This window comes from Pinus tabuliformis, chromosome 1_1 (genome assembly GCF_031772625.1).
Source record: "Pinus tabuliformis cultivar Carrire ecotype Pingquan chromosome 1_1, CPIR1, whole genome shotgun sequence".
Classification (NCBI taxonomy): Eukaryota; Viridiplantae; Streptophyta; class Pinopsida; order Pinales; family Pinaceae; genus Pinus; species Pinus tabuliformis.
Window position 1 is genome coordinate 78132473 of NC_142297.1, and position 24229 is coordinate 78156701.

The following is a 24229-nucleotide window of genomic DNA, read 5'->3' on the forward strand; positions in this document are numbered from 1 at the left end:
TAGTTAAGACGAGATAATCCAAGACTCTTCAACCTAGACACAGACCTCCTCCAACCACCAAGTCAGCCCTTCCTTCCAACAACTTTGATCTAGATCTTCGACCTTGTAGCAGCATCACTTCGACCGAGCAAATCCAGAATTTCGACCTTCCCAACAAAAAACTTTGACCCAGCACATTCAGAATTTCCTCCTTCCCAGCAGCAGAACTTTGACCAACGAATAGCCCAGTAACTTCGCATAAAACGGAGAGAGATGACCTAGAAAATTCGACTTGCAATTCTTCCTTCTTTGCCTTGAACTTCACACTCCTTTTGCACTTCCTTGATGTGTATCGAACTTGTTGAGTTGATGTCCAAATAGATCGAACTGCTCTTGTATATATTAGCCCATTCTGTGTCGAATTGTCCTCTTGTAGGCCGACTTCATCAGGTTAGGGCCGACTTGGTGTGGAGGTGACAAATTACATTTTTGACACAATAATAATTATTTTAAAATTATTCAAAAGCCCAAGAAGGGTCTCATGAAATGGAAAATGACTCAAATGACTCAGTATAAAACCTAGAAGTCCTCAATGGGAACTTTGACCTATAAAATGATGACCCAAGCATGAAACCCATGCTTTAATAATTCTTGGACTCAAATATAAATACAATGTTCCACCAAGTTTTCGAGACGAGGAGGCGAGAGGGTCGACATACGCAGGAGCGGCCTATGCAAAAGCTCCCTACCAATTTTTAGGAAACGTGGGGGGACGCCGGGGTCTTAAACACTTATAAATATAAAATATATATCATTGAAATTTTAATATTTATAATGTATGTGCATTTATCACTATATAATAAATATAATATAACACTTACATCATGAAGAATAAATGATAAATCGATGAATCATATAACTGAAACAAATTCAAAACAAAAAGGCATGATATCATATAATCATACATCATACATATAAGTTTGTAACTGTACAATGTAACTACTAAGTTACTAACACTGTATAATGAAAATAAAATTATAAATTTTTAAAGGTTTAAAGCTTAAACCATATTGATGTTCCAATTATGAACATCGAATACTGGATATTGAAATAAAATTATAAGAGTCAAGTCTGATACATCAAGAGTCAAAATTTTATAGAGTGAAGACTCAAGTCTAATATATCATGATTCATATATCAAGATTCAAAATAAACTTAAGTGTGAAACAAAAAAGCAAATAAGTTAATAACATAAAAACATATCAAAAGATAAATGAGCATAATTGCTCGAGGTAATGCCACGCTAGTCTCTGCATCCAACTGCTACATGAATAAATCAAGATCAACCATGTCACCATCTGAATTAGAATCACTAGCATTCTCAAGCATGCTAAGAGGCACACAAACCAACCCCATCTGCGTCTCATCAAGGCTCTCCTCCATATCTACCTGTGCATCATCCTCTAGATCAACATCCCATCGTGTTGTTGGTCCCTTCAAATACTCAAATGTCTTAAATTTTATTTTATTTTTGAAATTTGCCCAAGGAAACAACCCCTTATGACCCCAGACAAGACCCTTTTGAGGATTCGACCCCGAAATTAGAGGAAATGACCCCTTCCGAGTTTCCTTGCGTACCCTACTTTCTGGGAGCGTGGGAAAACGACCCCTTGTTGTCTCCAAGTCCCCGGAACGCGAGGGAGCTAGGAAACTCGACTCATAGGTGGGGGGACGCGACCTTGTGGAACACTATATAAATATGAACACTGAACATAGTTACATTTGTTCTTAACTATGGAGGTATTCATAATTTACACATGTATATACAAGTACAAGGAAGGTCTCAAAACACAAGAGCTACAAAGAACTTCGGCACACACAGTGCCACGAACTAGATTCCTGACCAAGGCAATCTATTCGGGTTGAACTAAGATGGGCTAAAGCTTTCAGCCTCTCTAGGTACCATTAGGCTTGCTAACGATCAAGCCAGGGAAGTAGGTGGGTAATGCAAGGTCAGAGCTCTACGACCAATGCCACCCTCCCTACGTTGGGAACTAGACATCAACACATATGCCGGCGAGATGTCCTCCCAGGCATTTTTTATCACACAAGATGCCTCCTCAAGTCTCTTCCAAACACCTTTCGTTAAAGATATCAGTAATATCAACCAAACCAAGCATTATTCTCAAATATTCAAACTTCTTATTAGGAAGAGACTTTGTTAACACATCTGCTACTTGTTCGTCGGTCGGAACTATTATAATATTCCTATTTAGTATTTAATGCTCATTCTTTTAGCTGTTGCTATTTTTATTATTTTAGCAGTTTCTTAGATGAAACTGATTGTTTCCATGTCCTACATAAAAACTTGATGTTTCTATTATTGTAAATATCTTTGTATTATTATTGAGCTTCAGCTTGCTCATCAATTAATTAATTCATTGGAAATCCATATGCGTGTTTCACACTGTTTTATGGTATCAGAGCACAGGGATTTTTTTTTCCAAATAATTTTTCATAGTTTGAAAAATTCAGTATTTCATTTCGAAACTGCTCTCAGGGTCTGCATCTGAGTTTTTTGTTTTGAAGCTAGTTGACGTTGTTCGAACTTGAGTCGACGACGGGCTCTGCTTGTTTCACCATTACCCTGCTCGTTCCTTAGTCATTTTGGACTCAATTCGCAGTCCCTGCTATATCAACCAAGGAGATAGCCGCTCGAACGCATTTCAAAGCTCCCGGCTGCTACTACATCTACCACAGAATGACTAATTTTTTTTCACGCCTTCTCCGCCCCGCGCTCGCACCAGAGAATACATCGCATGATCGATTCTTATAAATCAACACAGGCGTAGCACTGGGCTTGTTGTTCAGGACATTTGAAACTCATTTCTCGCAGGGAAGCATCACAATCTCCGACTTCACGAGGTCCACAACGGAGACACGGTTGCCCACGAGCGTCAGGAGCTTAGTGTTATTTGACATAATCACATTTCCGCTCCTCCCTTTGTAAGCGTTTTTAATTTCCTTGGCCCTCGACGTATCTTCAAAAGTATTGTGGTTTTGACTCATCCTGAGAGACAAGGTGCAGGCGGCATTTGCCTGCTTCCATTTGCGGGCTAAGAATTTGTCAGCGATAACACCGTCGTAGAAATTGTCTTGGGCTTCGACTGCAACGGCTACTCAACTTATTGACAGCTTCCTATACGAGCTCCTCAGCGTTTTCTTTCTCCGCGTAGCAACAAAAATTTCTGAGCCGGGGCACATAAGTACGCAACAGTTCTTTGTGTTTTACAGCGATCAATTTTTTCAAGGAATACTTTAATTCGTACAGCAGAGAGAAAATCAAGGGTATTTTATGCACAGAACTCAAAGCATGTATTAGTTTGAGCTTATGATTGGGTGCTTGATTTTCTACGTAATCTGTTAGTGACTTCTACACACAGGAAAGGGAGATGAGTTGATTTTTTTATCAAACAGCGTTTTACCTTTCCAGAAATTTCGTGCCACTGTTTCTTCATATCTGTCTTGAGTTTCCTGCTTGTGGGCCCAATTCGTTGATGTATTTAAAAGTTGTTCCTATCTAGTGTTTGTTTAAGAAAATTGTGCTTCTTACGGTAAATCAGTTTCCTTTGGGCATCACTTCATATTTACATCAGCATCTGTCAAATTTTGTCCGGATCAACCGGCATCCGCATTGAAATCCGTGCAGGATTTTTTTGTATTTTCTGTGTCTTGGGAAACGTGCAGATGGCTTCGTTAACCAATCTGATGTTGGAAAGCAGTCAGCGCTTTAATGGCACAAATTATAACATCTGGAAACAAAGAATGTTGACCATTTTTTAATATAGGCGTCTTGACCAGCTTGTTTTGGCCAAAGAGCTCCGTCCTGGTACAGCTGGTACCGATCAAGATAAGTTTGATGATCGAAATCGAGAGGTTGTTATGCTTCTCAAACTTTCTGTAACTGATGATCAGTTACCGCAGATTCCTTCCGGCAAAACCGCTGCTGAAATTTGTCAACATCTTAAGGAATTGCACGAGACATCCAACAAGAGCAGAGCCTTCTTTCTCAAGAATCAGTTGTTCTCCATCCTGATGGACGAACATATGTCATTACAGGAACATCTTAACAGGATTAAAGACATTCGAGATCAGCTCGAAGCCATTGGTCGGACCATGGAGGAAGAAGATATGGTAGTCATTACTCTGAAAAGTCTACCAAAATCTTATGAACACTTCATAGAAACACTCAACATTACCACCACAAATGTTGATCTGAAGTTTCCAGAGTTATGCACCAAACTCCTGCAGCAGGATCGGTGGAACCAGCAGTTTGGTAGTGGTGCTTCATCAGTGTCCTCGGAAAATGCGTTTGCTGCCAAATATCAGTCCTCTCAGTGCTTTCAGCAGAAAGGCTCTTCTCAGCCTTTTGATCCTGCTAGGAAGAAAAGTGTGCAGTGTAATTACTGTCACAAGTTCGGTCACATGAAGAAAGATTGCCGACAGAGGATTGCTTCTGAACAGAAGAAACAGGGAGGGCCCCATCAGACAGCGAATGTGGCAGAACATTCCGAGCAAACAGAATCTGCCTTTTACGCCTTTATGGCTAAAAGGTCGTCAGATCATGTCCCGTCTTCTGCTTGGTACATTGACTCTGGTGCATCACGCCATTTCTCTCACAGGCGTGACTGGTTTATTGACTTCTCACCTTTCAGTGATTCTGTGGTATTTGGTGGAGGTGAAAAGTACACAGTGGTTGGCAAAGGTACCGTTCAGATCCAGTCTGGTGGGCGCACACTCATCTTCTTGAATGTGTACTATGTTCCTGGTATGGAAATTAATCTGTTGTCTGTCAGCCAGATTATGAGGAACTCTCCTCAGCTTGATGTAGTGTTCAGTGCGCACAAGTGCTCCATTATCGACAGGGAGACTAGTCTTACAGTTGTTGTTGGCCTAGAAGATCATGGTCTATACAGGCTTCTTGACACTGGTGATTCTCCAGAAGTGGCTCTAGCAGCGCGTGTTTCTCCCATCAGCACTCTGTGGCATCAGCGATATGGGCATCTAAACATGCAATATCTCTCTCATTCTCTCTCGAGAGGGACTTGTGTCAGGGTTACCTGATATTCAGACTCAACAGTTGGGCGTATGCGGTGCCTGTCAAGCTGGCAAGCAACATCGGTCTTCATTCAAGGATGGAGAATATTGGCGCGCTTCTAAGGTACTCCAGTTAATTCATGCTGATAGTTGTGGTCCTATGAATACATCTTCTATCACTGCTTGCAAATATTTTTTGCTTATTGTAGATGATTTCAGTAGAAAGATGTGGGTGTATTTTCTAAAATATAAATCTGATGCATTTAGTACCTTTCAGAAGTTTAAAACCTTAGTTGAAAAAGAGTCTGGCTGTAATATCATGACTCTTAGGACATATAACCGGGGGGGGATTTTGTTCTTCTGCTTTTTCCAACTTCTGTGATACTCATGGCATCAAACGCCAGTTAACTACACCCTACACTCCTCAGCAAAATAGTGTTGTCGAACGTCGTAACCGCACGGTTGTTGAAATGGCTCGTTCCATGTTACAACACAGGAGTGTTCCGAACAAATTCTGAGCTGAAGCAGTATTTACTGATGTTTATCTTCTTAACCGATCACCCACTCAGGTTGTTAAGGGGAAGACTCCCGAAGAGGTTTGGTCTGGCCGTAAGCCTAAGATCAGTCACCTCAAAGTATTTGGCTCAGTTGCATATGTTTGGATTCCAGATGCTAAGCGCTCTAAGTTGGATTCCAAAAGCCAGAAACTCATGATGACAGGGTACAGTGATCATCACAAGGCCTATAGGCTGATAGATATAGCCACTGGTCGTCTTAGCTTCAGTCGGGATGTAGTATTTGATGAAGACAGAGGATTCTTTCAGTCTTCTCCTTCTGAGCAGTGTTCTGAGGATCAGCCTCACAGTGTTCTTCTTCCGGTCGGTCCACCTGATGGGAGGGATGATGCAGCATCAGTGTTTGATAATACTCTATCTGAGCTTCCTCCAGAAAATAACCCTCCTCTTGCTGCTCCTATTGTTCTTGAGCCTTCTCCACCTCCTCCTAATATTGGTTCCTCTACTATTCGGCCTAAATGGTGGGCTAAAACCATTGGTGATCTCAGGGATGATGAGCTCCTTGAAGGTAGAACTTCTAGACATAAGAGCAAACAACAGTCTACAGTCAATTTTGCTCTTATGGCTAACCTAAACAGTATTTTTGAGCCTCAAACCTATTTAGAGGCTAAGGGTACATCTGAGTGGGAACAGGCTATGGAAGTTGAATTCCAGAGTCTTCAGAAGAATCACACATGGACCCTTTCTGATCTTCCTGCAGGGAAAAAGCCCATCAGCTGCAAATGGGTGTATAAAGTGAAATACAAAGCTGACGGAACCATAGACAAGTATAAAGCTCGTCTTGTGGCTCGAGGGTTCTCACAAAAGGAAGGCATCGACTATGAAGAAACTTTTGCTCCTACAGCCAAGATGAGTACCATACGGCTTGTCCTTGCCCTAGCAGCTCAGTTCAATTGAAAAGTTCATCAGATGGATGTAAAGAGTGCTTTCCTAAATGGTGACCTACAAGAAGAAGTCTACATGACGCAGCCTCCAGGATTCAAGGTTGTTGGTCAAGAACAGAAAGTGTGTAGATTAGCTAAAGCACTCTATGGATTGAAACAAGCTCCTCGGGCTTGGTACATGAAAATTGATCAGTACCTGACAGATCATGGCTTTCAGCTGAGCCCATCTGATGCAAACATGTATATCAAGCATACTGGTGATGATATCTTATTTGTGGTTGTCTATGTGGATGACCTTATCATCTACTGGCAGCTCTGCACATTTGATCCATGGGATCAAACAAGACCTATGCAGAACCTTTGATATGACAGACTTGGGACTTCTTCATTATTATCTGGGGGTTGAAGTTTGGCAGACTGAAAACCAAATCTTTCTCTCTCAGTCCAAGTATGCCAAAAATCTTGTGGACAGGTTCAGAATGCAGGATTGCAAACCGGCCACGACTCCTATGGAACCAGGACTCAAACTTTCAGCTCAGTCATCCTCTCCCCTTATGGATGAAACTTTATTCAGGCAATTAGTGGGCAGTCTCATCTACCTTACTGCCACCAGACCTGACATCAGTTTTGCAGTGAGCTACATTTCCCGCTTCATGACAGCTCCTAAAGTTGATCATTGGATAGCAGCAAAGCGTGTGCTATGATATGTGCGTGGCACTTTTGATTATGGACTCCTATACACTCGAAGTTCCGATCCTATACTCAGTGGTTACACAGATTCTGACTGGGCCGGTTCGATTGATGACCGTAAATCTACAGTTGGGTATGTGTTTAGCCTAGGATCCAGTGTTGTTACCTGGACTAGTAAGAAGCAGCAGGCAGTGGCTCTCTCCTCAACAGAAGCAGAGGATCGGGGAGCAGTTAAGGCATCCTGTGAGGCAGTTTGGCTTCGACGTATACTTGCGGATATGCATGTTTACCAGACAGGTCCTACTTCCTTGTTTTGTGATAATCAGGGAGTGCTCAAACTTGCCAAGAATCCAGTCTTTCATGAACGAACAAAGCATATGGAAACTCATTGCCATTACATTCGCCAGCTTGTTGAAGACGGATCCATTCAGCTGCAATATGTTCCCACAACAAAGCAACCTGCAGACATCTTCACCAAGCCTCTTGGCCCTGATAAGTTTGTAAAATTCGGAGGGTCTATTGGTGTCGTAAATAGATTGAGCATTAAGGGAGGGTATTAGAATATTCCTACTTAGTATTTAATGCTCATTCTTTTAGCTGTTGCTATTTGGAACATACTGTAGCTTCACAATCCCATTTTGTACCAAACTTCTAATATAGTGGTACTTCTTGTTGATATGCTTTGTCCTTGCATGGAACACAGGGTCTTCAGAAATCTTAACACTGCTTTGACTATCACAACCTATCCAAGTAGGACTTAGAGGTTTCTCAAACAAATATGATAGAAGTTTCCTCAACCATACAGCCTCCTTTCCTACTTCACATGCTGCCACATACTCAACTTCAGCACTACTTAAAGCAACAAGATCTTGTTTTCTACACATTCAAGAAATCATTGCAGATCCCAAACTAAAACATCCACCAGTAGTGCTACTTCCATCAGTCTCAATGCCATCCCAATCAAAATCTGTATAACCTACCAGCTTGAATTCCTTGCTATCACACTTTAGGCCGTGGTGAATAGTACCACGTAGATATCTTAATATATGCTTGGCAGCTATTCATGATCATGACAAGGCTCCAACTGAAATTGACTAAGAATGTTCACAGCGAAACATATATTCGATCTAGTGTTTACCAGATACATCAAAGAACCCATCAACTTTCGATAGGTGGTAGGATCTACGAGACTTGAGTCAAATCTTCTTAACTTCTTGAGATTAGTGATCATGGGAGTAGTCATGGGCTTGGAATCCATCATACAGAATTTTTGCAACAACTTAATTATATACTTTCCTTGCAAGAGATAAATCTCCCCAAGTTTCTGCCATACTTCCAACCCTAAGTAATAATGCATCAAACACAAATCATTCATCTCAAACTTGGCTGTCAGCATCTTATTGCATTCTTGTATCCTTCTCTCTACACCTGTAATAAATAGATCATCCACATATAGTAGAATAATGACTCGCTTATTATCCACAACCTTGATATAGAAATTTCGATAAGCAAAACTTTTGACGAACCTGATTCTTTGAAGGTATGCATCCATTCTTGCATACCATGTCCTAGGAGCTTGTTTCAAGCCATATAGGGCCTTCTTGAGTCTACAAACATGAGTGTCTTTGCCATTTATTTCAAAGCCTTCAGGTTGTTCAGTGTATACTTCTTCATTGATGGTTCCATTCAGAAATGTTGCTTTAACATCCATTTGACGGATATTCCATCCCATTATTGCAGCCAACGAAACCAAAGATCTTATAGTAGTATATCTTGTGGTAGATGCAAAGGTTTCGTCATAGTCTATGCCTTCCTTTAAAGAGAAACCCCTTGCAACGAATCTAGCTTTGTACTTGTCTATGCTTCCATCCACAGCGTGCTTGATCTTGTAGATCCATTTAGAGGTGACAACCGATTTGTCACTTGGTCCAGGAACGATTTCCCAAATCCCATTCTTCATAATGGATTGATATTCTTCCTACATAGCCTTCTTCCATACTTCTTGATGAGCGACTTCCTCAAATGTAGTCAGTTCAACTTCTATTAGTTTTGTCATGTATGCAGTATATCCAAAATATCTTTTTGGTCTTTTGCTTTCTCTAAAAGTTCCTTTCACAGCTCCATGTCCTTCGGCATCTTCAAGAGTAGCTTTTAACCAATTTTTCCTCTTCCTTGTGTCGAGTAGGATCATAGGTTGAATAGTAGGCTCACTTGGTCTTCCATCTTCTTCTTCTTGATTTGTAGTAGGATTGTCGTGATGCTCTTCTTCTTCAAATAGTGGTATGGCTTCATCATTGGAATCAATAAGAATATCTTTGGATCTTTTGTGGGCATGATTTTCATCAAATATAATGTTCTTACTTACTTCAATATGTCTTCCTTCTTTGACATAGATTCTATATGCCTTTGAAGAAAGACTGTGGCCAACGAAAATCCCTTTAATGCTTGTAGAATCTAGCTTCTTTCGTTTGTCCTTTGGAATATCGATATAGGCGGAACATCCAAAGATTCGGAGATGGTCCACACATGGTTTCCTTCATGTGAAAGCTTCTTCAAGTGTCATATTATCGAGGATTCTATGAGAACTTCTATTTTGTATATATACAGTAGTCATTGCAACTTCTCCCCATAGTCCGAAAGTTGCAGGTAAGAGAGGTTGAAGTTGCAATCAAAGTTGCAGGTCGAAATTCTTGGTCAAAGGAGAAGTGGACATTGTTATAAGGCAAGTTTGAATAGGGTTGAGAAAGTGCTTCAAGGAGAAGTTTGACTTGGTCTTGGAGGGGTCTTGGTCAAGGGTCATAGGTCTTGGAATTCATCATTTGAAGTTCTATAAGAAGAGAAGAGTTCTTGTGCATTTTTCTCTCAAAAGGAGAGGATTTGGCCTTGGCTGATAGCCTATATCTTGTGTCCTCTTGTTTCATTGTTCTTTATGCTTTGGTAGCTGTTTGATGATAAGAACACACTATTAATAAGTGAAAGAAGAAGCTAATCAAGTTAAGTTTAAAAATACATCACTAACAGTTATCAAAGTAAGAGAAATCATCTAATATAGCTACCCTAGATTTCTCAACAAGGGGCACACCGACAACATACCTGAGATCTCACTATCCAAATGTCTAGTGCGTCCTAGTCTATTTATCATTTGTTGCTCCAATTTGACGAAACAACAAGTATGAGTTAATCGGCCTAGTCATTCTAGGGTACGACATGGCATCAAAGAGCCAAGATTTGTGGCCAAAAGACTCCCTAATGAAGAGGGCTAAACATCTCTACTCTTAGCACCAGAAGAAGGTAGAGATTTGGAGTAGTCCACACGTGGGCATATTTAGTGGAGGGATAAGTTGCTTGTTATAGACTAACTCCACTTATTATTGTTGAGCACCTCACCATTTATATAAATAAGGAAAGTGAAATTATTTCCATTATATTCATTCCAGTTCACTCATGTAACCACATATTTTTGTTAGAGATATCAGAGATAGAGAGAACTAGTCTCTTTGTACTCTTCTTCAATTGCAATTGCTTCCTATGTATTGAGAGCTAGGGTTCTTGAGGAAATTCAAAGCACAAACCTAAGAAGACAAGGAAGCTTCACCTTTAAGAGAAACCCTAGCATAACAAAGATGGCACTTGATCTTGAAGTTCTAATGAAACAAGACTAGCAAATAGGGCACTTGATCTTGTAGTATTGGTCAAGGAAGTCTAAGATTATGTGTTATTTGCAAACCGTGGTGCTCCTTGGAGTCCTTGATGGAGAAGAATGGGAGAAACTGCCTTGTACACTTGTGTGATGCAACTGAAGGTGCCAAGTAGGACTTATTGATGTGTTATGCAACTATCCTTGCTTGTGTGGATCTTTCATGAAGCAACCAACTTTTGATGGAAGAGATTTCTAACTAGAATGCGTTGGTCGCTAGTGCTTGTAATTTTAGTGCATCCCCTAGCTAGGGTTCGAAGCAGTGTTGATAATATCGGTATCGGGAAAATATCGGCTAGGGTCCGGAAAATATCTTATCGGAAATATCGGCGAAAATATCGGCAAATATCGGCAAGCATAAAAAATGCATAATATATTCATTTTTTTCAGATTTCTAAACATATAAAGCAATAACAACATGAACTAAACACATTGGCACATAAATATGAAGAAAACACTGATATATATGATGTCAAATAGAAATGATACATCAAACTTCAAAGGCGATACCAAATCCTGCTGATCCCTGATAGTGATAAATTGATAATTGTCCAATCAAGGACTCAAACAAAATAACATCACATATCCTGTTGATCCCTGATAGTGATAATTGTCCAATCAAGGACTCAAACAAAACAACATCACATATATTAAATGGTCCATATCCTCTAGTTGGATAAAGAAGTCATTATGCTTTTGGGACAAATATTGCAATGTTCCCTGAAGATGGCTTTCTGCATAGTTTTAGATTTGGAGATAATTCCAATAATAGTATCACACTGACATGGTCAAAGCAAAGTCTACAACTCTTGGAGAGACAGAACTGGTCGTACTGTTGTGTATGGAGATCCAAATTGTCTAGATAGAAGTCATGTGGTGATAAATTGCTACTGCTTCTAGATTTTACCAGCCAAAAAATTCAAGATCCTTTGTTATTTATGCCAGCAACCATACCAGTTTTTCCTCTGCTCAGGAATGGAGTTATCCAGCCCATCAAGAAGATGTGAATCTTTCAATGTATTCATCAGTCATAAACCATGAACTTATATGCAGAAATGATGCTCGTTTTGAGGTATTGGGTGCAAATGGTGATGCAACTAAGAGAAACAGAAAACTTCCGGGGATACAAAGTATGTTCTTAGAGCAACCACCAAAAGGGACAAAACTTGGTTTGAAGAATGATTTTGAGGACAAATATTTGAAGTTACACCTTGAAGACGGGGATAGATTTGGTTTCAGCCTTGTCCAGACCTTGGATATTTATCAAAGGCCAAATCATATGGAGAAGGACGATCATATTAGTACTAGTTTTAAGTTAAAACTTTTACATGATAGCTTGCCCCAAAAAACACCATGCAGCCGTGTAATGATATCTGTTTAAACTTTAAACTTTAGAAATAGGCAGGCCGCAGAACCATGTAAAGGTTCCAAGCTCCATGCATAGTTGTAACTTGTGCCCATTACCGATGAGTGATTGCAAGATGAGCGTTGCATTTTTCAACAATAATGTTGGGCATTAATAATTTAATACATTAACATTGGTGCTGGAAAAACATGTAACGCTGCCACCCTCACAATATCTATTATGATTTATCAACGCTAAAATCTGCGATTCTGCAATATCAATGCTACAATCTGCAATACCAAGTGATCACGATTCACAAGGGACTCCATAATACATATTAACGTTGGAGCATACCTGTAAACCCTCCTTCGCAGCGTCTCCAGCTCTCCCGAAATCGGAAAACGAAATGACGCATCAAAAACCAAAAACCCAATTTATAAAGGCCGTCGGCGATATTTACCATCATCTCGCGCTATATACGAAAATATCGCCGAAATCTCGCAAATTTCGCTCGAAATTCAAAACCTGCAAATATCGCGATTTTTTCGGGGCGATATTTCGGCTCGCCGAAAATATCGCGATATTTGCGAATATCGCCGATATTTCGGCGATATTATCAACACTGGTTCGAAGATCTGACTTGTAGCAGTTGCATTAAGTTATGGTATGTACGCGTACTTCATCTTATCTATATATGTGAGGCGTTCTAGATATCCAAACTTTGTGTGCTTGCAGATTTGAAATTTAGCTTACATTATCTTCATGATTGAATAGATTTTAGCACTGGTTATGCATGCTATGAAGTTGCAAGAAATGCCTATTTTGATCATCTAAGCAGTGTTTGGTCAAGTGTGGCTGAAACATGGAAGAAAAAAAGCCAAATGCTTCCCGCATGAACAAATCCAAACATCACTAGTTTGAATATAGGAAAACATGGAGATATAAACTAATTTCTTCCGAAATTAGTTTCAAATAACTTTATTAATGTTTGACAAACAACCATGAATAGGTCAAAGGGATTACTTGGTACATCAAAATCAATATATAGTGGAAGTGCAACTGTAATTCCCATGTCTTGATACCCAGAAAACCTGGAAATGGCACCAGCATTATCATATAACATTTCCAAATTTGAAAACATTGTATGGTACAGGCCAACAGTTCCAAGTGTTTCAATGATCTATAGTAACACTTCAAGTGAATTTTTGGAAAGTTTCCATGCCCACCGAAGTGCACATCAAGTGCCTAGAAAAAATATCACCCTATATGTTGTTAGTTTCCATAAAACTCAGCTATTCTAACTTCTGAAAAATGCAAGTAAACAACTGAGCTGAAATTTAACTTCTTTTACAAAAGTATGCTGAGATTTTTCTAAGATGCATGCAGCGGAAAATAACAATAATACCCAGAAATAAAAGCACAGTCACAACACCATAAAACCACACGATTTTACCCAGGAAACCCAACATGGGAAAACCTGCTTGTCTGGTGGCTTCTATTAGGGCAGCCTCAGCAAATATTTATCATACATTTCTTACAAAATAAAGGAAGACCTTCTTTATGATAGTGAACCAACCCAGAAATTCAACTCGACCTGGCTAGAAGTCATCCCAGTGTACAGCCCTCTGTGCAGGCAGCTCTGTACTAAATCCGTACAGGCCGTATGGCCCTCTCTGCGTGCCTATTCTGCGTGTTTCTGGGTGGCTAAGTGCTGTAGCTGCATCCTGCAGCCATTGTACCCTTTCTTCTGAAGCAGTTTCTTTCTCGCTGAAGCCCTAGCTTGCTGTTCTGCGCTGCCCCTCTTGCTGAAGCCTTTTCTCCAAACAAATCCAATGCATAATGATTCCCTTCAGTGCCTTTTCCCCCTCCTAAGTCGACTTGGGCCCACCAACGAGATCTATGGCTGACATGCCAATAATCCAAGGGCTGAGATCAACTCAGATTTAACTTAAGGAAATTTAAATATTTCCAAAGTTAACTTTAGAGAAAGAATATTAAAAACTGCACCTTAGTGGAAAGTGAGTCCCCTGCCAAGTTCAGTGCACCTCTCAACTTAGATAGACCACTTCTTTCTAACTGCAACATATGTCCCACACAAAGATAGAGGATCGATCTCTAACGAGTTTGTCACCTTGGAAACTAACAGTAATATCAAATTCTTAAAATAGAAGAATTGAAAACATGAGATAAATATGAATGTCAACCTCTATCTCACCTTCTCTATCCTTGTATTTAAATTTTTAATGTTAGCATTAATAGTTTCAAGCTATTTCACAGTAACTCCATCAAACTTCATATGGAGAAAGAAAAATTTTCATATCCCATTCAAAATTCAATTGACTTACATTATTCAAGATTTTGGGGCTGGCAAGAATGTAATGTTTTCTTTGGATTCTACCATGCATGAGAGTATGAGATTCACATTAATAAAGACCACCAAGCTATGGGATTTTGCATCGAGTAATCATCTATGAGAGTTAATATAGACAAAAGTTTCATCCTAAAATGTCATTCATGTGTATCATTCTTGCTTTTTGGCCTATTTTATTGCAAGATAATGTGTTCTTTCAGAGGACAAAAACTTGTATATCTATTTTTTTCTATACAACAGGTTTCCCCAGCATACCCATTTTGGTGGGGTCAAATTTCCAACCATCCCTGTTTTCCGAAATTTGTATACCTTTCAACATTCCCTGCAACTTGGACACACTGAATTGACATAAAAGTTAGTTATCATTTTTGGGATTCAACTGCGTTAAGTCATTCACGTATGACCATTTCCATGAGAGGTAGTCGTAAGTGACTAATTTCTCATGATTTGAATAGTTCACTTAGCACTCATTGCATCGGGTGATGCTCACAGGGGTGAAGAAGTGGGATTGAAACTGGTGATATAAATCACATAGCGTCAATCATCACTTCCGGGGCTTGCACCCAGTAACCAGGACTTCCCGGGAGGTCACCCATCCCAGATCTCCTCTGGCTCAAGCGCGCTTAACTGTGGATTTTTCCCCACAATCAAGCCCACTTAGCTTGCTACCCCATTTGCAAAACCTTAGCAAGTATTGTGCCTCATGAACCATTCAAGTAGAGATCCCTTCACTCTTTTTGAATTTAAGTATGGGGGTTTACGCAGTGGGTGACAAATGGAAGGGGGGTCATCATTGATCCCGAAGGAAAAACTGAATTAACCTACACGTGGGGACTAGGAACCTCCTCCAATAATTAAGCTAAGGCATGTACATGTAACTTATTACAGGGTTTATGCATGGCTCTAGAACTCAACCTCTTAGAATGGTGGGAAACTTGAGCTCAATCATAAAGTTGATGACTATGAAATGCCCCCAGTGGAATACAAGCTTGCTTCCATATTGGCCCAAGCTCAACAGGAGGTTAGCAGCTTTTAAGATCTCCTTCTACCAAGTCTTAAGGGAAAACAATCAATGGGTTGACTATCTTGCAAATGAAGAACAAAAAAAGTAGGGGAGCAAAAATTAATGGTTCAAAAAATCACCAAGCCATAGTGTAATCAAGCTTTTATGAATCCAATGGTAAGTATTGTCGCATTAACAGTACACATGTTAATCACGTGCATACCTCACTTCCAAGTTCCAACATGAGGCAATTAACTTGAAGAGAATAGAGCTACCCCCTCACATGCTTGAGCTCATGGGGAAGCAGGGATTTGAAACTTTGGATCGAATACATCACGCGGGACTACAGGAAAATATTGAGCAAGGTATTGCAAGGGATGTGAAAATCTGTTTCATTAGGTTGGCCACTAACTGGTAAAAATCACTACTGTCTACTGATTCATATAACGATCATTCCTGGTCTGGTGAACTTAAGGTCTAAGGAGATTTAGTGGGGTTGCTTGTTTTGAGTTCTGTTCAATGCAGGGGAGCTTTTACCTTTCAAATTTCGCCTGAATTGGATCTTGGCTTCCCGGACCTGGAATATTCCAGTTTGATTTAGCAGTCACACCTAAATTTTAACTTTTTCAACTTGATATTCAAGGCTTTCAAGTTCTTTTTGTACACAGAACTTGTCAACTGGAGGGAGAACTCTGGCGGAGGTTTTGAAGATTTTATGATTCATCCTATTTCAGGCAACAAATTTGTTCGTCATCCCTGGTGGTGTTTTCTTGGCTGGTCTATCATCGGGTTCTACATTCCTAAGCTCCTTATCAGTCGGTCTGGGAAGTTATGGGAATGGTTGTGGTTCTGTGGGTTTGTTGGCCTGTCTGGCTTCAATTTCTGGCTCTGGTAAGGTACTCTAGCTTTTGTTTTGCATTTATGGATTTTAGGGAGCTGCAAGAAATCAGAAGAATTCTTCGACCCAAAAACAATTCATTCAATCTAATAGAACTACCATATTGTTGGTCACTCAAAAGTCCATGCCAATGAACACGAATCCATTTATCAACTCAGATCTATTATGGGTACATTGGTATGGCAAGAACAGTAAATTGTCACCCTGGAAGTTAAATGTAGTCATTTAACGAATATGGTAGTCAACCTGTGGAAAGATACACATTCAGGGGCATCCAATCAACAAATGCCTGTGAATTCAGGCCAGGCAGATTTAGAGGAGAATATTGTGCATCAGCCGATCAAGCACATGGATACCAGGATACAGGACTCAGTCCCAACTAACATAGGAGTGAAAGAAGCTAACAGCTGTCACATTGTCTGTTGAGTTCATATTTTTTAAAATTATTAGAATCATAGGCATTTACTTTAGAACCTACAGTTGCAGTAAGTACTCAGAATTTTGCCAGCTAATATATATACAAGTTTAGTATATTGCACACAAAAACTGTTTATCTTGCTTGAAATTTCTGGACAAATAGGATAATGTTATTTGCCCTGTCTAGCATAGCTACAGCTCTTTCAAACTCACCAGTTTCAGTTTTACCAAAAAGACAAAAAAAAAAGAGTTTAGCTGTAACAAGTCATTTTCAGATCTGTAATTTGCTTGAGAAATGTACCCTAAGGACTGTAATATGTCAATACCAAACCACACTTCATTGATATTTATTTACTTAGGCAGCTTGCGATTTGGGTTTAAGAAAAGCAAAGTTTTGCTGATGTAGTAATATCTCAAATCAGCTCTAAGATTGAAAGTTAACAGGAAAGAGATGCAGGTAACCTCAAGCTTGAGGTGGAGTTCCTAAATTTTCATCAAGAGGCATTTCTTCAAAATTTCTACACGAACACCAGATGTAAAAGATGTATACTCTATAAAGCACAACTAGAAAAATGATTGCTGTATTCAGTGACAAATTAGAGCAGGGATATGCTTACTCGTTTAGCATCCCGGACAGAAATAGAATAGGCAGCCAATTTGGATATTCCTCTCTGCAATGCTGCACGAGGAAGATGTGCCTTGCCAATCCATAATTCTTCACACTGCATAACATAAAAGAAAGATTTTGATAATATTACACAAAAGCACAGAATATTTTACATTTAACCAATCACATAGAAAACACTCTCATTGAATATAATTAAGAAGTATCAAATGCAGATTATAGATCATTGTAATTATTATAGAAGACACAAGAAAATAATCAACATACTCAACTTTCATGATGTTGCTTGTATCAAGTCTGCAAAAAGAACTCATTCAAAAAATATGCGAACAACTGCAGCATGCATGATTATACAAAAATTAGATGATATTTTACATGTCATTGGAAATCAAGTAACAAACTGCGCAGAAGGGCCCAGTATTTGTAGATCAAAGACACGTAAAGAACAAGTTGAGATTGACAAATTCAATTTCAATTAACACTGTTCCGGCATTAGAAATCTTATTTCATATTTACACAAACTGGTCCAGAAACCCATAGCCAGGAGGTCCAAAGACTAGAAAAATTATGAGCACTTAAATAACAATGGGGCTGTCAGACATCTGCAGTTCCAAACAACAAATTTCTCAAATATAACCTCCAAGCCTCAGCTCAACATTTGGCCCAGGAAATAAAGGCCTTCAGAGAGCCTCGTCTCCCCTGAGTTTTAATTTATGTTGAAAAAGTTTCCAGAATGCAGGAACATTGGGAATGTGGATACAAGGGCATGGAATGGCTAGCAGTTTCACTTAAATTTATAGGAAACAACAGCCTAGTGGTGGCAATATTATATATTAAAAAATATTTAAAAATCAAAATAATACAGGCACTAATTTACAAAACTTGAAAGTCTAATCAAACCACATTAGTACGCATGCATTTTGGGTGTCAGCTGGAGATGACCAACATATTTCAAATGATAATAACTTCCATGAACCGTCGACTGCCACATGCAATTCTGTTGACAACTTGATGCATGCTCTCAGACCAGAGGAGGTTAATGAGCACGCAATGCCACAGGGACAGGACATCGGCTTTCAAGGAGCTACTGCGGAATGATTTGGGGAAGACAGGCGGCAATAATTGCCAGAGTAGGGAAAGTTGCCACCAGGATGAGGTGGTCTGTCCTTCACTTTCAGCTTTCCATGTCTCGTGATTCACCTCAATTATATACCATCCAGCTCATGGCAAGCATGCATGCTCCTGACTCTGCCCTCTGCTTCTCATTCATTAATTTTGGATATACTGTAAGTTTGAAATTATAGTTATTCTGTCATGCTTATGAACTCACAAGCTTTCTTGGAGGGACAAAGCCCCACTCCACCACACCAAGGCAGAAACTGATGCAGCTGTGGCAGCCTCGGCATTCCATCAAACCACGTCACCCAACATCCAGCACTGTATTAAATCCACTGAGGAGGACGTCAAAATTGAGCACACTTAATGGGAAAAAGCAAATGTGAACCAGCTGGCTCAAGATTTTCTCGCTAACCTTGCCTCCAATCACACTCGCAACACAAAATTCTACTAAACAGTAGAACACTACAGGTACATGAAGGCTTTCGTCACTCACGCTCTGTTGTCCAAGGAAACAGATTGGAAAGAAATTTGCCAACAGTTAGATTCTGGAAGTGTTGAGCAAGCAGAACACACTCCTGATTACTATTGGCTTGTGCATAAGAATGGTCATGTACTCCCAGTCGAATTGCTCAGGTCTTCCAAGGACACCCCAATTGTCTTCCATTCTATCTCTGGTGCTGCTGGTGGGTGCAGTCTCTCACAACTAGATACATGTTTTCTAACAATTGCTATGGTTTTTTATTTTGATAATAATTTTAGTTCTGATTGTCATTCCTATCTGGAGTCTGGACTTATTCTTTAGAATTCTTAGCTACACCATGCCCAGTTTCCTTATAGGTGGCTTCTCTCAATATTATTTTTCAACATGCTTTAACTGTCACTTCAAGAACTAGAATGACCTTGTTTCCCCCTATGTAGGTCCTTGTGATGTTGCGTCTTTTGTCTCTGTATGCATTCTGGGTACAGAGAGTGGATTTGGGTTTGTTCTGTCAATCGCCCAAGCTAGTCTCAGATCTCTGTTAATAAGCTAGAATAGTATTCTTCATGAATCCACTGTACTTATGTATTCCACTTAGACACTCTAATAGAATAGACGAATTTATGTATATATATATATATATATAATAATTCAAATAGCAGTTTAATATATAATATGATGTATCTAAAATAATAAATATGTAAAAAGTTTTTAAATATATAACATTATGTATAATTTTATATTAATATCAATCACTTATAAAGTTATATAACAAGTTACAATTATGTATCATAAAGCATATACACTAATCAATTATGAAAATGAATCATTATAATAAAAATAAAAGATAAAAGTTATGTAATATTATCGAGATGACTACTCCTGAAATTCAACATTCAGTTTTGCGAACACTAGTCTGGCAACTTAACCTTTACTCTCCCTGTGAATGATAGATGCTCTGTCCACAGACTTAACACGCAAATGCATTCTCCCTACTTGGCATTGATTCTGGCAATTATGATAGACGACACATGGGAACATTGGACTTCTACATTCATACCATAGACAGAGGGCACATAAGGACTACGAAGGGTAAAATCCACAGCTGCATATTCAACAAATATTTCCTTCGTCAAACCATAAAAAAAAATATTAAAAAACAATTATTAAATGCATGTAAGGTAAAAGGTGAATTTATTGGGTGAACTTTTACCAAATTTATGTGAACACAATGACTTCATATCCAGGAAATGCCAAATCCATTTTCATGAACTAGAAGTTTCCAAAACACCTCCACAATCCCAGAGCCATTGCCAGCCAATCAGGAACATTTCATCCCTATCCCAAGCTCCCAGAGGTGCAGGAATGCTGGGAATGAGTCTACGAGATGTTGTAAGTGGTTCCCATGCAACTAGAGTTCTGATCTTTAAAATTAGTATAGGTAGTTGGTGCTGTTAACCTGTGTAGGAATTGTTTCATCCAGTTTTCTAGCCACATCTTGACAGGATTGGATGCCAAAAAAATTGTAAGGTTTGGATTCAGTGAAATTTCTCTTCATCTTCAATCAGACTAGCTTTGTCCTCCGATAATTGCAGTGCATATTGTGTTGGTCAATCAGTGCAGGCAATGAAATCCCTTCGCCAGTTCTGAGTATATCACTTCCTACCAATGTTACCACATTCAGCTCAGGGCAAAACTCAGCAATGCAGAATACAATAAAATAGACAAGTACAAAAATATTAACAGGAAAAAATAGACAGGTACAAAAAATATTTACAGTTTGGCTCAGTTCAGGAAAAAAATAGACAAGTACAAAAACATTAACAGCGCACAACAGTTTCTGGCCATTTATAGCAGTGTTGTGAAAATCGCAATAAAATCGCAATTTTATCGTTTTATCGTGATTTTTTCGATAAGCCGAAAATATTGCGATTTTTATTCGAAATTATCGCGGGTAATTTTTTTGGGCCGATTTTTATGAAATTATCGCGATAAATTCGAATTTATCGTGATAAAAACCAAAAAAAAATCGCTGGGCTTCGCAGCAGCGAGGTTTTATATAGTTTTTTTGGTTTTTTTTTATGAATTCATTTGGACAGTCGCGCAGAGAGGGCAGAGGAGAGCTGGGAGACTAAGATGGAGAGGGTTTGAAGCTAATTCGAAGTGCTTAGAGGAGAAAATCAAGAGGAGACCACCGATTTCTCCATAGAAACGGTATGTGGATTAATTTTTTTTTTCATTGTTTAAAAACATTGTTTTTGTATCTTTTCATTGTTTTTGGTTGGGTAACTTGGTATGGGCACCATTTTTTCTTTGTTTTCATTGTTTTTAAAGATCGTTTTTGTATTTCTTCATTGTTTTTAGTTGGGTAACTTGGTATGACTATGAGAACCAATTTTTTTTTGTTTTCATTGTTTTTAAACATTGTTTATGTTTTTTTCATTGTTTTTGCCATTTGGTTGGGTAACTTGGGTTTGGAATGGTTGTTTTTTGTTGGGTAACTTGGGTTTTCATTGTACAATGTAAAAATTAAAAATTAAAATACTAAATTGTAAATTTGTAACTTGTAATCTTGTAAATACTAAATTGTAATCCTTATTTTCCCATAGGTTCACAACTGCACCAAAACACCATTCAAGTTTGCAACTTCAAAGTTCAAAAACAAACATGCCAAGGAAATTGGATCCTTTCTGGGAATATGGTGAACCTAATGCTCCAAATGATAGACTAAACTTGAGTTGCAAGTTGTGTGGCCACCCTATGTCCGGGGGGGGGGTGTACAGGTTGAAGTATCACCTTGCACAAATCCCTAGAAAAGATGTGGGGCTTTGTACAAATACAAATCCTGAACTCATCCAAAGAGCCATGAGAGCATTAAAAAATTTAGACCAGACTAGAGAGGCCAAAGAAGAAATCAAAAGGCAACTAAAAAGGTCAGTTGAAGGAAGTGGCACTAGTTCTACTACAAGATCAACCAATCCAATAGCTTCCACATCATTTTTTGTTCCTCGAACCACACCTGGTTCACAGCCATCTATCAATTCAATGCTAAAAATCACTGAGAAAGAACAAGCTAACAAATTGCTGGCAAAATTTATCCTTTGGAGTGATATTCCTTTTAGCGTTGTAAGGAATAATCCATTATTCCACCCTGCTGTTGATGCTATTGCAAGTGTTGCCCCAGGGTACAAAATCCCTTCTTATCATGATTTCAGAGACCGGATTCTTCAAAATGAAAAGCGTGACTGCACCCAAAGATTAGAGGATTTTAGGGCATCATGAACACAAACAAGATGCACTGTTATGTCAAATGGTTGGACAGACCAAAAAGGGAGAACCCTTATAAACTTCTTGGTTAGTTGTCCCAAGGGGACTATGTTTATCAAATCTGTTGATGCATCTGCACAAATCAAAGATGCAAGAACTTTATGTGATTTGCTAGATGTGTTTTATTTGGAGGTGGGTGCAGAAAATGTTGTCCAAGTCATAACGGATAATGCTGCAAATTATGTTGTTGCTGGCAGGATGCTTATGGACAAACATCCTACTTTATTTTGGACACCTTGTGCTGCACACTGTATTGATTTGATGTTAGAGGACATAGGGAAAATTCCCTTTGTCAAAGATATTGTTGATTCATCCAAAAGCATTACAAAATTTATATATAACCATACATCTGTGCTTAGCTTGTGAGAAGATTCACCAACAACAAAGAGTTGGTGCGCCCCGCCATTACACGGTTTGCCACCAGTTTCATATCTCTTCAATTCCTTTTGAATTCTATGTGGGATGTGAAGAGAATGTTTCTTTCAAAAGAGTGGCGTGCTTTGCCAATGAGCCACAAACCAAAGGGAAAGGTCGTATGCAGACTAGTTTCATACCAAAAAGACTTCTGGGCGGGAGTGCAGCAGGTGTGCACCGTTACTGAACCTTTGGTAAAGGTTCTTCGGTTGGTTGATGGTGAGAAGCCTGCAATGGGCTAATTGTATGAGGCCATGGACAAGGCCAAAGAAGCCATTCGGGCCTACTATGATGGTAAGGGAGATGATGGGTTTCAGAGACAACTCCTCCTATGGGGAGTGATTGATGAGCGATGGAACAACACACTCCATCGTCCCATTCATGCTGTTAGGCTTTTCCTGAACCCTGCATTTTCTTACGCATGTGGGTTTGATTTTGATGCTGAGATCATGGATGGATTCTTATACTGTGTCCAGAAGATGGTGCGATCTCCAGAACAACGTATAGAGATCTGTAAACAAATTGAGACATATAGGATGGCAGGTGGCACATTTGGCTTTGAGATTGCTGTCATTGATAGGACGATTAAAATGCCAAGTATTTTTTAGTTTGTAACTTAGTTTCAAATTTCAATGTCTCTTCAATTTCCATTTTTTTCTTATGTTTATTTAAAATTTTATTTGTAATTTTGTTGTAGATGCATGGTGGAAAATGTATGGTGGCAGGTACCCCTTCTGCAAAAGCTTGCCATTCGCATCCTCAGCCAAACATGTAGCTCCTCAAGATGTGAGCGCAACTGGAGTGTATTTGAAAAAATACACAACAAGAAGTGCAACACGGTAACACTTAAACATTTAAAATATTGCAAATTTCCAAATAAATTTTTGAATTCATTAAACAATATTTTTTTATAATTATTAATTATTATTTCATGATCTTTGTACAGGTTGGAGTCCCAACGACTTAATGACATGGTCTACGTCTACTACAATCTTCGATTGTGGGTGAGGCAACTTGAGAGGACACTTGATGTGGATGCCATCTCATTGGATGGGATTGACACCATTGCTGCATGGAGGGTTGAGGCCGAGAGACCTCTCATGGAGTCTGCTGATGATTGGTTAGTGCAGGAGGTAGTGGAGGAGGAGGAACAAGAGGAGGAGGTGACACCACCTGCCCGGGCTACCATTGCCACCAGTAGAGGACGTGGTCTACCTCCTATAGCTTCTACTTCTAGTTCTTCAGCTTCTAGATCACATCAGACTCCACTGCCATCTCCACCAACATGGGTACCACATCTACATCTAGAG

At 39.2% G+C, this 24229-nt stretch overlaps 1 protein-coding gene across 2 annotated transcripts in view; it reads right to left on the reverse strand.

The window, feature by feature from the left end:
- The window catches only part of LOC149211667 (uncharacterized), a 115705-nt gene that overhangs the window by 13533 nt on the left and 77943 nt on the right, over positions 1 to 24229 (reverse strand). For both annotated transcript variants that reach the window (XM_089391566.1, XM_089391567.1), the window contains exon 2: positions 17574 to 17678. In XM_089391566.1, coding sequence (XP_089247692.1) covers positions 17574 to 17678 — 105 coding nt within the window. The remainder of the gene's footprint in view (positions 1 to 17573; positions 17679 to 24229) is intronic.